The sequence below is a fragment of the Leptonotus elevatus genome, chromosome 17 (assembly GCF_054856555.1).
Source record: "Leptonotus elevatus isolate MCC_2025b chromosome 17, RoL_Lele_1.0, whole genome shotgun sequence".
NCBI lineage: Eukaryota > Metazoa > Chordata > Actinopteri > Syngnathiformes > Syngnathidae > Leptonotus > Leptonotus elevatus.
This window is the reverse complement of record NC_141255.1, coordinates 10,289,186-10,303,796: the sequence shown is the minus strand read 5'-3', so window position 1 is coordinate 10,303,796 and position 14,611 is coordinate 10,289,186. Positions and strand designations below refer to the sequence as shown.

At 47.5% G+C, this 14,611-nt stretch overlaps 2 protein-coding genes across 5 annotated transcripts; both read left to right on the top strand.

The window, feature by feature from the left end:
- Positions 1 to 459: 459 nt before the first annotated feature.
- ing3 (inhibitor of growth family, member 3) lies at positions 460 to 5,044 on the top strand. The gene is made up of 12 exons (XM_086059275.1): positions 460 to 585; positions 745 to 816; positions 1,546 to 1,646; positions 1,912 to 1,977; positions 2,101 to 2,197; positions 2,274 to 2,345; positions 2,417 to 2,533; positions 2,644 to 2,819; positions 3,266 to 3,489; positions 4,162 to 4,354; positions 4,436 to 4,474; positions 4,837 to 5,044. Exons 1-12 carry the CDS (start codon positions 558 to 560, stop codon positions 4,951 to 4,953), a joined length of 1,302 nt encoding a protein of 433 aa, XP_085915401.1. The 5' UTR covers positions 460 to 557; the 3' UTR covers positions 4,954 to 5,044.
- An 83-nt stretch (positions 5,045 to 5,127) lies between these two features.
- cped1 (cadherin-like and PC-esterase domain containing 1) lies at positions 5,128 to 14,557 on the top strand. Of its 4 annotated transcripts, none has more exons than XM_086059272.1 (20): positions 5,128 to 5,608; positions 6,108 to 6,273; positions 7,520 to 7,614; positions 7,716 to 7,764; positions 7,847 to 8,049; positions 8,118 to 8,224; positions 8,298 to 8,370; positions 8,693 to 8,809; positions 8,881 to 8,985; positions 9,803 to 9,891; positions 9,969 to 10,009; positions 10,080 to 10,248; positions 10,334 to 10,523; positions 12,441 to 12,540; positions 12,645 to 12,781; positions 12,953 to 13,173; positions 13,297 to 13,398; positions 13,477 to 13,564; positions 13,636 to 13,782; positions 13,867 to 14,557. In XM_086059272.1, the coding sequence occupies exons 1-20, from the start codon at positions 5,405 to 5,407 to the stop codon at positions 13,993 to 13,995; spliced, it is 2,532 nt and encodes an 843-aa protein (XP_085915398.1). In that variant the 5' UTR covers positions 5,128 to 5,404; the 3' UTR covers positions 13,996 to 14,557. The 4 variants fall into 4 exon arrangements, 3 of the variants coding, with proteins under 3 accessions (XP_085915398.1, XP_085915397.1, XP_085915399.1); XM_086059271.1 differs by having other exon boundaries at positions 7,844 to 8,049; XM_086059273.1 differs by lacking the exon at positions 5,128 to 5,608 and having other exon boundaries at positions 6,126 to 6,273; positions 7,890 to 8,049.
- Positions 14,558 to 14,611: the final 54 nt, after the last annotated feature.

Genomic DNA, 14,611 nt, shown 5'->3' with positions numbered 1-14,611 from the left:
GAATGCGTTCAGAAATATGTAGCGACTGGAATGTTTTGAATTGGTCAAAAAATGAAATTAGATGAGAACAACTAAAATTAATTTGTGTATTATTTGGGGTATTTTAATGGTGAGATTTTGGCATGTTGAAAATCCTACACAAGGAAAACTGAATGTGCAGTTGTATAGCAATACGAGACAAAGCAAGCTATTGCTAAGGCATGAACAATAATAAATATAGTATATTTTTCAATACAGAAATTAAATAAAATTAAAAAGTCATAACTACACTGTAGTGTCAATCAAAAATAAGGCACATGTCAGTGAATACATGCGATGATTATACATTTTGATTTATGATCCTTTACACGCACGCAATGACAGGAAATGGACGGATAGAATATATGAATGCAGTACTGGGTTTTGCCAGGCGGGGCAGCAAATTACAAGGCTGCGCCTGGTGTGCACTCAAAGATAAGAGAAGAAAAAGGCAAGGAAGAAGCGACAGAAGGTAGACGGCGCCATCTTGAAAGAAATATTTTTTGTCCATAAACGCGTTTAAGATCCTTCTTGTCGACATGTTGTACCTGGAGGATTATCTGGAGAGTGAGTATAAAACCGTCGGGGGGGCGTTCGAGGCGCAAAGCGAGCATTTTGGAGGCTAAATGTGTTCTCTTGGCAGCCTTGTGAGTGTCCGACTGTTAGCCTAGCCGAGCTAGCGTGGTAACACCCCTCCCCCCCTTTTTTTCTTTTTCCTCCTCTCAGTGATCGAGCAGCTTCCCATGGACCTCCGCGACAGGTTTACGGAAATGAGAGAGATGGACCTGCAGGTCCAAAGTACGTCCGTTCGCTTCCACTGCACCGACGTGTCCTACATAACAGCACATCACACATTTACAATTTTCAAGGTTTATTAAACGCAAGTGACAGCAACCGTGTTGTGTGCTTTGGAGATGCAAGCAAACAAGACAGCTGGAGGAGGAAGATTGCGTTTTTCTCTGCAGGGCAACGGAAATAATTACGACAAAAAACTAGTAGAGGAGAAAATAGAAGAGAAAACTAGTCGAGGGAAAGCTATGCAGTAGAAAACAACGCTAATAGAGGGGCGGGGGGACACTTTTTAGAGAACAACTAGAGAGGAAAAAATGAGTAATGGATACAATTAGAAAATAAAACTGGTTGAGACCAAACTCGTAGTGGAAAAGATAGTGGGGACATATGGTATATAAATGATAGAAAAAGCTTGTACATAACTATGGAGTGTAATTAGTTATTAAAACCTGGTTAAATTGGGAAACGGATGGACATTTTATTTTTTAAAGTTTATCCATCATTTAATCATAAAAGTAAAGGACAAAATTAGTGGAAGGTATCATTTGTATATGCAAGGTGGTCTACACAACAGCACATAATGTTCCGCTATTGTTGTTGTACTAAAAAGCTGCTGTATTGCCACCTTTCGACCAAACGTAACTTGTTGCAATATTGTACAAACATTCATGATATTCTTTTCAAACATTACCTGACCTAACGTGAATGTGTTTTGCTGGGGTGTTCACTGTTCAGACGCCACAGACCAGTTGGAGCAGAAAGTGATGGACTTTTTTGTCAATGCCAAAAAGAACAAATCTGAGTGGAAAGAGGAGCAGATGGAGGTCATCAAGAAGGTCAGATGCGTTTGTGGCAAATCTCAGCAAAAAGTGCAACCTTAGCTCAGCAATTTCATTTAAAATCATTTAAAAGGAGTGAAAACACAATTATCAAGATGTTGTGCTTTTGGGTATTATTGACAGCTGAGTATTTCTGCTATTTGTTATATTTATTGATACATGGCATGCTTGCGTGAGAGTGAGGTAAAGGATGTTTCTAATTGCGCTGTTTTTTTGTTTTGTTTTTAACTGCACATTGACAAAGCTGAGTGTTTGTGTTCAGGATTATTACAAAGCGCTGGAAGATGCAGATGAGAAAGTGCAACTGGCCAATCAGATTTATGATCTGGTGAGTTATTTCTATCAGTCATCACCTGCTCAAGAAAGCACATCAACAGTTGTGACATGCGGAAGGCTCGCGCGTAGTTTGCAGCGTGGCCACTAGATGTCTCTGCTGCCCTGTTTTGCTCAGGTGGACCGGCACCTGCGCAAGCTGGACCAGGAGCTGGCCAAGTTCAAGATGGAGCTGGAGGCCGACAATGCCGGCATCACCGAGATCCTGGAGAGACGTGAGTGTCGGCAGCGCCCGAGTGCACGTTCGCCACTCGCTTCCTGTCACTTCCCGTGTGCTCATTCGTCCCGCAGGCTCTCTGGAGATGGATAGCCCGTCTCAGCCCGTCAACAACCATCACGTCCACTCTCACGCCACCGCAGAGAGTGAGTTTCGCTTGGCCGTCGTTATCATCTTCTTCTTCTTGGTGTGCTCACGCTGGCTTCCGTGGCAACAGAGAGAAGGTACAGCGCTTCGACGCACCACACGACAGAACACGTCCCGGAGAAGAAGTTCAAGTCCGAAGCTTTGCTGTCCACGCTGACGTCAGACGCCTGCAAGGAGAATACGCCAGGTATGTAACCACATGCCAGTGCACACGCCAACAGACATGCCAACGAGTTGGCGCACACCAGCTTAGCAGCAGCTTGCCTCCGTGTCACTCGCTCATTGTTTCTGGCGCAGGTTGCCGTAGCAACAGCATGACGTCTTCATCGTCATCCGCCACCAACAACATCTACGGCGTCAACTCTTCGCAGCCTTTGACCTCATACGGCCTGAGCTCTCTGCCGGCCGGACCCGCCGCCGGAGCCGGCGCCATCAGTATGGCCGCCGCACAGGCCGTGCAGGCCACCGCTCAGGTCAGCAACAAAATGGGTGAAGCTCAGGGTTGGGCACCTTTTATTGTGCCTTACACGGGCAAAGAAAGAATCTTTAAAGCAGGACCTTTTTGAAAGTGCAATGACATATCAATACTTGGTATTTGCATCTGTGACTACACAAGACTTGTGGTAATGAAAATCTCTAATTTTGTTATCAATTTACCTCATGGGGTTGCCTCGTAGCGAGAAAACATTACGTCACTTAATGTACAAAAGCTGTGAAAATGTATGTTTACAAGGGTTAATGGGTTGCACATGTGCAAATCATAGAACTCACAATATTTTGTATTATATTGACGTCAGAAGGCTTCAGACTATATGACGTTTATGGTAGTTGTGGAATTGGCATTTGGCTCATGAGGGGTCCTTGGGAAAAGGTTTGAGTGGCATCTCCCGTAAAGTTGCTGCTGCGTGTCACACACCAGATGAAGGAGGGTCGTCGGACTTCCAGTCTGAAGGCGAGCTACGAGGCCATCAAGAACAATGACTTTCAGCTGAGCCGAGACTTCTCTTTGTCCCGCGAGGCTTCTCCGTATCCGTCTTCCGCGCTGGCATCCACGCTGACGCAGACACTGGCCCCGGCCGCCGCCACCGCAGCTGCCGTAGCCACCGCCGCCGTCAACCCGGACTCTCGAGGCCGCAAGTCCAAGTAAGAGAAAGCAGATGTCTGCCCTTTTTCTTACAGAAAAATGGAAGTATGAGACGACATGGCCACTTGAACCACTGTAGCGGGTCTAAAGGTAGAGAATGGATCCTGACGTTGCACACCTTGGCCACTGAGGGGCAGTAGAATTGCCTTCACACACAAAAGTTTTCAGTAATATTATCCATCCAGTATCCTTACTGATTATTATTATTATTTTTAAATACATGTTTCAGACTTGTCCTGCAATAGATGAAGTCCTTGAAGTAGCAACCAAGTATTGATTGTCCTACGGCAGCTTTTTGAATGGGTTAGGATCCAGACCAAGCCAGGCTTTGCTAAAATCCCAAAAATAATTGGTGTCCATTATAACTATGTACAACACATTGCAATATATGTTTTTTTTTTTTTTTATAACCCCCAAAATTATTGAATAAGCAGTTTCCATGAAATGCACACTTGTCCACTTGGGGTCGCTATTGACACATTTTATATCCTCACAAGTGCAACTGTGAACATGTCAGCATTTTGTCTTTTACTGCTTCCTGTGTTTGTCTGATGTTCTTTTCAACATGCAAGGCATCCCAAACTAATTGTATTCTAGTTATGACAAAACAAGTGCTAATTTTACGGCGCTCCTGATGTTGAGGCTGTTCTGATTTCTTCTTTTTTTTGCAGAAGTGGCGTGAAGTCTTCCAACCATCAGTCGTCTTCATCCTCATCATCATCGTCACTGTCGTCATGCTCGTCGTCGTCCGCCTTGGCTCAGGAACTTTCCCAGCAGGTGTCGGTGTTGCCCGAGGCCGAGGCCAGCGGCCAAGTGGACTGGACCTACGACCCCAACGAGCCGCGTTACTGCATCTGCAACCAGGTCACGCCGCCGCCGCGCCCTCTTGTCCTCATCGCCCGTTGATCTCATCCTGTCACTCACCGACTGCTGGATTTATTGCAGGTGTCATACGGAGAGATGGTGGGCTGCGACAATACAGACGTAAGTAATGCACACTGTCGCATCGTCTGTGGGGTTGGGAAGCTACTATTGATTAGTTGCTGACCATCAGCAACTGGTTTCCATGAGCTGGTAGCTCATGGAAACTAGTCAGACAGCAATACGTGGAAATAGTTGCAAATGGTCCGCAACAACTTGAGAAAAGTGAGACGGTTAGCAACTAATGAAAGCTAGTTGCAGGCAATTGGTAACTCATGAAAACTAGTTGCGCATGGTCTACAACAAAATAAAACTAGATCTGGATGTCGGCAACCCATGAAAACTAGTACAAGGTAGTTGCAGTTGATCGGCAACAAATGATACCTGTGCGTCTTTGGTGTAACGCGTGCATGTTGCGTCCACAGTGTCCCATCGAGTGGTTCCACTACGGCTGTGTGGGACTGAGTGAAGCCCCTAAAGGGAAGTGGTACTGTCCTCAGTGCACGGCCGCTATGAAACGACGCGGAAGCAGACACAAGTAGAAGACGCGCTGCAACACAAACAAACTTCAAATGCTGTCAGCACCGCAGCTGCTGTTTTGTTTTTAACAATAAAGTTTTCTTCTCAACAAAATGTGTCCAAGTCTACCCTTTATTTGCCTCCAGTCTGTCCCGTGACTTTGGCCCCGCCCCCTCATTCACCATTTGGACGTCAAGCAAGGCGCTCGTCTGTGTAAGAAGTGAACATAAATAGCCGTCAGTGGGGGGAGGAGTACGCCCACCCCTCAAAAAGTTTCCTCCACCCCACAATGAGAGAAGCTCAGGAGAAGGAAGAAAAGTGGACAAGTTCACTCTGCCACGCACAACTTTTTGTGGATGCTGACGTCACCTGGTCTGGTCCCGTTCGTGCGCGCTCCACTCGTGCTTCTTTCACGCCTCGTGAAGATGAAGCCACCAAAAGCGTGAAGATGTCGACGAAGTGGAGGAAGAGGAGATGAAGAGGCTGGGCCGCCGCGCCGTTTCCGGCCCGCTGTTGGTCCTGCTCGGCGCGGCGGGCTTTCTCTTCTACCGGACCCTCAGCGGCACCCAAACCGAACCCGCCAGCACCGGGAGGGGTCCGGCACAGCACGAGCACGAGCACACCCGGCCGCTGCCGCGCGATTCACGCAAGATCGGCGCCGCCTTGCACAGTCTGCGGGTGAGGCTGAATACCCCCCCCCCCCCACCCCCCAAAAAAAATCAACAAAGTCAATATTTTTGTATGTGCAGGCGATGAAGTTTCATGCTGTCAACGCCAACACAAGTCACGTGAGGAAATCCCTTGTCTTAATATTTCAACTTAAGCGTCAACTTTTTGTTTAGTGGTGAGTGACAACAAACTCGTTTGGATGTCAAGTCGCCAGCTGTCATCCGCGCTTTTTATTTCTGTCCGATCACCACCAAATGCAGAAAAAAAGCTCATTATCCTTTTGTGCTAATGATGTCACTCCCCCACAAAAAAACAAGGGTACTTTAGCATACCAATTAGGGACCCCCCCGTTTTGAACTAACTGGAGTATGTTTTGTCCCTTCCTCACGACAGGGGGCGGGGTCACGCCTGTCATTGCCCTTGTTCACCCCTTTGATTGACAGCAGCCAGCGAGCTAGCTACTCTGGTTTTGCTAACACATTCTATCGTTTTTGTTTTGTCCCCTCAGTCGTCTCAGGGGTTGGGCGGCGAGCAGCCCGTGCAGCGCAGGGCCGTGCTGGTGATTGGTCGCTGGCAGATGAGTGACAGCGAGGTAAAATTGTACCAGAGAGTCCTGACGCGTCTTCACTTCCATTTGCGGACCTGCACGCACGCCGACTCAGCGCTCCAGCACGGTAACGGGCATTTTTTTTTTTTTTTTAATGGACAATATGCCATATAGGAGGCGGGACTTCTGACTTCTGGGTTTTCAACCATCAACTTTGTTTCCGTTTCCGATTTGCGATGTGTTGGCCCGCGTCCCAGTACTTGCGTTTTCGCCTTTGTGCCCCTCGGTAGCGCGTTCCCGTCGATGAGTGTTGGAACACAGCCAGCAGTGGCCAGAAACGGCGCTGATAAGTAGAACCCGGACTTATCCGTGGCATCTGCCCCCATTTGTACTTTTTGTACTTGGCCTCGCGCAAACAATCATTAACACTTACGTACACTATCAAATGTACCGAGTATGCTCTTTACGGAAAGAGCACAGTATGGATTTTGTTGTTGAAAATAAATTACACTTCTGGGAACATGTGAAATATTTCAAGAAACTGAATATTACAAAATGTCCGTCAGCAGCTGAACTTAAAACAGGCCTTTTTTTTCTTAATTTTTCACAACTGGTTGGTATTTTGGTGTAAACATTTACATGGGATGAGGACAGGCATATCCTCTTTCTGAAAAGTTCCCACTTGAGTTTGTCAACATCTCAAGACAAAGGTTCAAATTTAGCTCAATTTTAAAAATGTGGAAGATTTCTTCCTGGCTTCTTGCACTTGATTGATAGCTGTGTCTGTCTGCTAGCCCTAAACATGTAAACAGATGGCACCGAGCCATTTACAAGCTTCTGAAACGCGCACATGGAAGCTGTGTGTGTGTGGAAGCCTGTTCAAGTAGTTAGTTAGTGTGCTCAATTGCTCATCAGCAGAAAATACAATGAAAACATGTCCACGTAATTGCAAGTCATCAAATGGCAACAAGGCAGCTCTTTCCTTTGTGTGTGTTGATGTGGGCGTCGTCATGGAAATAGCTGCCAGAAGCCCAAGTGCGCCGGATGTTTCCAAATCGCTTCCACATGTTCCTACCTTCACTTTTAGCTCTTTTGTTTGGACAAGCCGCTTCCTGTTTTGGCTCGCTGCAGTCTTTTGTTTTTTTTTCTTTTTGGCTGCACGAGAAAGTTGGACAAGAAGACATCAAATTGTTTTTGTTGGCTGCAATTTTCAACAATTTCACTTGTGCCAAAAAGTCATGTGAGCTCACATTTTCTTTCTTTTCTTGTTGCTTTGCTGCTGAAAACAAAAAGCGTCCCTGGAAGGCAAATTGGTCGTGCTGGCAGAACTTTGTGTCCAATCGGTGACTTCCTGTCTGTTGCCACGGTTACAGGGGACAGCTCGTGGAGCCTGTTGGTGTGCATGAGCTCGTCGGACGGAAAATGTCTGAGCAAGGCGGCCTTCTTGCATCTCCAGTCACGCCAGAGGGTGAGGTCACCTGACCTGCATCGGCCAATCGCAGCCCGCCTTGCTGCTGGCGGGTGTCAAATGTGTGTGTGTGTGTGTGTGTGTGTGTGTGTGTGTCACAGGTCAACCTGCTGCCTGGCCTGGTAGAGGCGCTGTCTGCTGTGCTGACAGGTGACTTTTTCTAATGACACGCCCACAAACTGTCCTTGTCATATGTCTCTTGAGGAGCTCTTGCGCCTTTTCTAAACAGAAGGATTAGCCATCATGCCGCCTTCTCACGCGCCCGCCACTGACAGGTGTGTGCGTGTCAATCAATGTGACACTGGGGAAGCTCCTCCTCCCGGCCCAGTTGCCGCGGTGGGCGTTTTCGTGTTAGTGACGTCGCTGAGGCCTCTTAGCTGCTTTCTGCACGACATCGCCGTAGTGACGGCCAATCAGACCTCCCGAGCCGCACAGGTGTGTGATTGGTGTGCTCTCCCGCTCTCTGCTGCCTCCTACTGGTCACCACAGTCACATGTTTGCAGATTCGTGAGTTCCTGCTTCCTGATGCTCTGGAGCAGGCCAAGAGGGTCATAGGTCACGCGCTGGAGGCTGCCGCATCCACCCATGTGAAGGCGGCAAACCGCAACAGGTGACCGGCGCATGATGATTAACGGCCGTGTGTGTGCGTGCGTGCGCGTGATTGACGAGTGTGTGTGTTTCAGGTGTGTGTTGTGCTACCAGCTGTTGACCTTCACGCTAACCTTCAGTGGCACCCTCACGCCGCTTGTCACGCAGGTATGACAGCAAACAGGAAGTTAGCAAGCTTTTATTTTGAAATGATTTCAGACTTGAATGACTGACTGCTGCTCAGTCATGTGATCGCAGGCATGACCGTCAGCATGCCTGGCATCATGCCAGTGCTCACACATGCTCTGGAGCACACGTGTACATTTGCATGTATGCACACAACACACACAGTTGCACAACACACACAGTTGCACAATACACACAAGAACCTTTCACTTCAGTGGAAGTATGCGTAAACGTCCACTAGAGGGCAGCGTTTTCTTTTGATTGGCCAAGCTGTCTTCTGATTGGCTGCATTGCGTGTGTCCAGGTGGAGGCGGGCTTGTCTCTCGGGGTTGTGAGTGACGAGCAGTTTGACAGGCAAGTAACTCGTGATGTCATCCTTGAGGACACGCTAGACTTCCTGTTGGCCAATGAGGACACTCAGGTGAGGTCACGTGACGAGCAGGCGCATGAGGAGCCGAGACTGATGGGAAGTTTCTCCCTCTCGTTTGTCAGCGTGACAACTTTGAGGTCACAAGCGGCGTCAGCGTTTTGCCGGAAGACTTTTGGTTTCTGAAAAACTTTCACCGCCACATGATGGCGCCGTCAGCCTTTCAGCTGGTAACACACACACACACACACACGCACACGCGCGCGCACACACACACAAATATGCACGCTGCAATCCAGGGTTGGAATATTATTAGATTTTTTTTAATTATAGTTAGTTTTTATTGTATTTTGCCTTTTTTTTAATCAGCTAGTTTTAATTAATTTGTTTTTATTTGTATAAAATGGTTTGTTTTTTAGTTTTATTAGTTTTAGTTAAAAAATTATATAAATACTGTATATAAAATAATTGTTTTGAAAATATATTTGTTGAGTGCAAGATGATTTTTTTTTATTGTGTAATAACGCAAAATGCAGTTTAAAAATGAATAAATAAATCAAAATACAAAAGCGCCTTGACAAAGATGAAAGTAAGGGACATTTTTAGTGTAATTAGAGTTAGTTTTAGTGACTTTTATTGGCGTTGGAGAACTTTCAGTTAGTTTTTTTTTTTTACCCTCTTTTGTGGCCGTTTTACAACCTGGAACTATAAATAAGAAATTAGAAGAATAGAAAATGTACATTAATTTTATGCAATTAATAAAAATGCTATATTGGGATACATTGGCCTTTCTTTAAAATTATCTGCCATTGTTTATTTGAAAAAAAAAATGAATTATCAAAAGTACTAGTGCTATCAGTTACTTAGTATCGGTAACTACTCATATTAGTATCGTTCTGAAAAAAAGTGGTATTGAGCATCCCTATACTGTAAACTCTAATAAGCTTGGTGCAAACATAACATGGACAGACACACACTCACAGAGTGACAGACAGATGCACAAATTCACACAGACACGCAAGCACACATTAGTGTGTTGTGTGGCAGGTGTGTCCTAGTGTGTCCTGGTCCTGCGGGTCCGTCTCTCATCTTTCTGACGTTCTCGTGTCCATCGTCCGTCACTCGGAAATGAGCAGGTGAATGTAGCTCGCTGGCTCTCATCATAAATTGCGTCTCTCCTCCTAACGAGATAATGCGTGTGTGCGCCACACAGGGACGAGCCGTCAGACTCTGCGGCGGACAACTGGCGTACAGGTGAGCCTTGACCATGAGTCGGGGTGTGGCCGCGTTGTGCTCTACGATTAGCCGGCTGTGTTTTGCTTAGGTCGCTGCATGGAGCCCCGCCTCCGACAGATCTACTTTGCCCCGCCCCTCACGCTAAGTCCAGCCTTCAGCCCTCATGTGACGGAGTACAACGTCGATGTGACCTTTGACACGGTCATGCTTCGTGTGCGCGCTGAGACTGTTAGCAAAGCGTGCCGGGTACACCCTCGGTAAGAGTGTCCCTAGTACACACACACACACACACAGGGGTGCCTTCATATGATGCTTACGTCTTTTCGGTTTGGTTGTGGACAGGGTGTCAGCCGTCCCCGTCGGCCTGGGCCCGAGCCGCATGGACATCCTGCTCACTGACGCCGGCCCCGAACCCCCCATGGCCGCTTCCTCCTCGCCACGCATGTTAGCCGTCTATACCATCCACCTGCACCGCGAGGCCCCGCCCAGCCTCCCCATGTTTGGAGATCACATGACCTGCGGCTTCCTGCAAGTGAGTCAACTGACAGGAAGCCCGAGGGCAGCCATCTTATGTTGACTCTCACAGAGGTTAGGTTTACATTTCGCAGCGAATTTTGTCCTGATCGGCTTTGCTTTTAATTTCGTTGTTGATGTTTCTGACAACGCAATACGTGAAGTGCGCATTACATTTGCGCCTGCGTGAAAATCAAGTTGAAAAAAAAGCAGGTTACCAAAATAGCCACCATTTGAATGGCGGCGATTAGAGTGCTGAAAGTGTTTGTGTAACTGCACACCTTATGCAAGCATTGTTTGAACGGCTTTCAGCCGTAACTGTCGTAATGGAGTTTATAAACAAAAAAAAAATGGAGAAAAGAAAAGTTAGTCTCTCTTCTTTCATCAGGAAAAAAAAAGGACATTTATATCTGTTTCCGTTTTGCAGCAATTAGCATTAGAATATAGCTAAATGTCATCATTATTCACAAATCTATCTAGAAATGTGAGTAAAATAGTTTTTTTTCCCAACATGGCCCTGGTTGATCTCTTGCTCTGCTGCCACCTGCTGGCCGTTTGTGTAATAACTACCATTTATTTAACCAGTCTTTGCAGTTGAGAGACTGTATCAAAGCCTTTTGTATGCTCTAGCATTAAAAAAAACCCATTAAAAAAACATCTATAAATACGTCTTTGGGACACCTAAAACATTTAAAATAGAACATAGGGAGCAAATGAGTTCAAATTGATTAAATAAAAAACTTCAACTTTCCAACGGTTGAAATGGAGCTTCCCCCGTTAGGCTCCATTAGTTTTCAATGAAAAGTTGGTAGCCTACCCATAATGCACCGCGCTGCCGAGATGCGCGCTTCGCTTGTTCAGAAGAATCTTTGAGTAGCGGGGTGGGGGGGATCCCATTAACGCAGCTAAAGAAATCCGGGCTCATAAAAAAAAAGTGCGACTTGAACTAACACCATCTCCGAATTAAGTCGTTCCACAAACTCAAATCCAGCCACGTCTAATCAAGGCTAACCCAAGACAGGCTTGCGCGCTTGCCAGGTAGAAAAGAAGCCCTGGTGAGTCGATAGGCGAAATGTCGATCAATCATATCAAAAGACAGCAAAATGAGAGCAGAACAAATATAAGAGACACCCTTGATTTTTAAATACATATTTGAAAAAAATAAAAAAAGACTCGCAATACATTACGGTAGCTGAATGTAACAAAGTGGTATGAAAAGGAGAAGCAAAATTGTGAGTGTGCGTATGAGAGAGCGCTGAGCTCAGGCACGTACAAAAAAGCGCGTGTGCGTCGTTTGAAGGCTTTGGCTCAGCTCAGAAAGTTTGTGTGTGTGTGCGTGCGTTGCGTTTGAAGGTTTGGGCCGAGCTCAGGTACGAACAAGAAAATCCCTGTTAAGTTTTCTTGTGTCACTTTGTTGCGATGTGCGGCGCCGGCGTGCGGAATGTGTCGCCGCCGCGTTGAAGGCCAACAAGAAAAGCCAAACGCGGACGCCGCCGAAAGCCGGCGCGGCGCGCGTGCGTGCGAGGCGGCGTCCGCCTCTCAAGTCCTTCCAGACGCGGCGGCGGGTTCCCAGGCCGGGGCGCAGCGTTTATTTGACCTTTCACCCCCGCCGCCCGCACTCACTTGACAACGACAAGCGATGAAGACCGGCCGCCACCCCAACGCGTCTTTCCCTCCTACTTGACTTCCTCATTCTTTGTTTCGTCCTTCCTTCCTCATTTTCATTCCCGTACCACTGACTTGCTTCCATAACCAACAAAATGTACTTCCTTGATTTGGCTTTCAGGACTATAAAGTGTTGGCAGTTTGCCAGAATGGAGCTTCCTGTGTAAAATAGTGCTTTGGCGTTCTTGTGACCTTCTTTACTTTCTTCAGATGATTCCAGTCAAAAGGAAAAAAGCAACTTGAACTTGCCGACTTCCCAATTGTGTTTCAGGACTGCAGCCTGGTAGTGGATCCTGAGCTTCCTTGTGGTCTGGAACCCTTTTCCAGGTCTCGCCATTCACTTCCTGCCTGCACGTCAGGACATGCTTCAGGTGTGATGTCACATCCTGTACACTCCGTGCACTTCCTGACTAGCAATTTATGAATATCGTGCTGGCAATATGATGCTGAAGTTTGTTTATGTGTGAGGTTAAAGGTCGCTGGTTGGTGCCGTGTCTCAGCTGCTCTGACAACAGGACGTGCGATTGGCGGGAGGTCGCCTGGCAACCGGACGGCTGTTATCACCCGTTGGTGGACGCCGCCGGCCTGCGGGAGTGCATGGCGGGCAGGAAGGTGAACCAACTCGCCCCAACGTCGGCTCTCTCTGTCTTTCTGCCTTCCTCCCTTCCTTCTCTTCCAAGACCTTCCTTCCCGTGAGTTCTTCCTTCATCCTTCCTTCTTTCCTCCATTTTTCTTCCTGCTGTTTTCCCCCCATTCTTCCGTTCCTCCCTCCCTTGCGCTCAGGTGTTGTTCCTGGGCGACTCGACCAACCGCGGCATGATGTACTTTTTGACGGAGCGCCTCAACTCCAGCCTGTCGGCGTGGGACAGGTCGCACGGCACGCTGCTCTACGACGACGTGAACGAGGGCCGCACGCCGGTGGCCTACTCGTATTACCCGCAGTTCTGGTTGGAGCGGGGGCGGAGGCCCACCTTCAGCCAGGCGCTGGCGCAACTGCTCCACAGGTACCGCGCCACCCGGGACGTGCTCCTAACATCACTGGACACATGATTTGTTTTTCTTTTTTTTGGTCACAGATAAACTTGTGAAATATGAAATACTCTGGCCGCATCATTTGCATTTCAAAGGTCTCGGCCTCTGGTTAACTCCAAGCGGACCGTCTTGGTCGTGGGTGGAGTTCAGTGGCTGACGACCGATCACTTGCAGACGGTGCGAAAAGTCCTGGACAGGTGAGCAGTTACTCGCCATTTTGGGATGCCGCGTACCCACCTGGTACATCAACACCGTCTCCTTCTTCCCGACATCAGAGAGTCGCTGGCGGGCGTCCAGGTGGTGATCAAGTCTTTGGGGATGGGTTTCCACGTTCCGGCGGATGGGGTGCGAGCCCGCAAACCGGTTTGTTCCCGCGTCTGTGTGGTCTGCTCGTGACACCAGCGCTTGCTGAACTGGTTGTGTGCTTTGCGCAGAAGGAGATCCAGAACCTTTCCCGAGAGAACCGCCGCATCGTCGCCGCTGCCCGGCGCCTTGGATACGAGGTGATTGACACGCTGGCCGTCACCATGGGCCGCCACAAGGAATTCCTGCAAGGGCGATGCGCTTGTCACTTCCACCAGGTTAGAAAAAAGAAAAAAAAGAGTAACATTTGAAAGACAGTCGTGATTTGACGATGGCACGCTTTTTTGTTGGTGACTGTCAAGGTGGAGAAGTTGTCCTCCAAGTCTTCGCAGCTTTCGTCCGATACGCCGTCGTGGTCCTATCACGTGCGAGGGCCCATCAACCAGATCTACTCCGAGATCCTGCTCAGTCGCTTGTGTGCCGCAACATAAATGAACGCAAAACGGTGAACAAAAACATGGAACCGCCAGCCATCAGCTTGTGTAGACGGACAACATGGACCCATCACATTTATGGACCTGCCTGTCATCATCATCACCACCGGGCCACGGACCGGTCGGTACCTGGCCGCGACGGGCCGCACAGTTGAAAGAATAAAAAAAAACTGACTGTACTGTTTATTATCCGGGGCTAAAAAATGATTTTCTTTTGAAAAGTGACTAGATTCTCAATGTTACAACTGTCTGACGGACTCTTGCCGCATGTCAACATGCTAATGATCTCGGTCAGCTTTATGGTGAGTTATTTGGGGACTTTATTATGTTGGGGCATTTCAGGAGGATGCTGCTAATATAGTTACATAAAAATGTGGCTTCATGCTTATTGTTATAGCTACAAAATACCCTTTTTATGATGTTTTTGCTGCTAGTACAGGTATAACTATACACACATTTGTTGTAGCATTTTATGAATCTTTTATTTCCACAAGAAACGTGACGAATGTTTGTGTTGTGTTGATGAGATGTTATGAAGTCAAATCCACCCGTCAATGTACACTCCTTTGAATTTTGTCTTATCTCGTGAATATTATACGAGGCTTTACTTTTG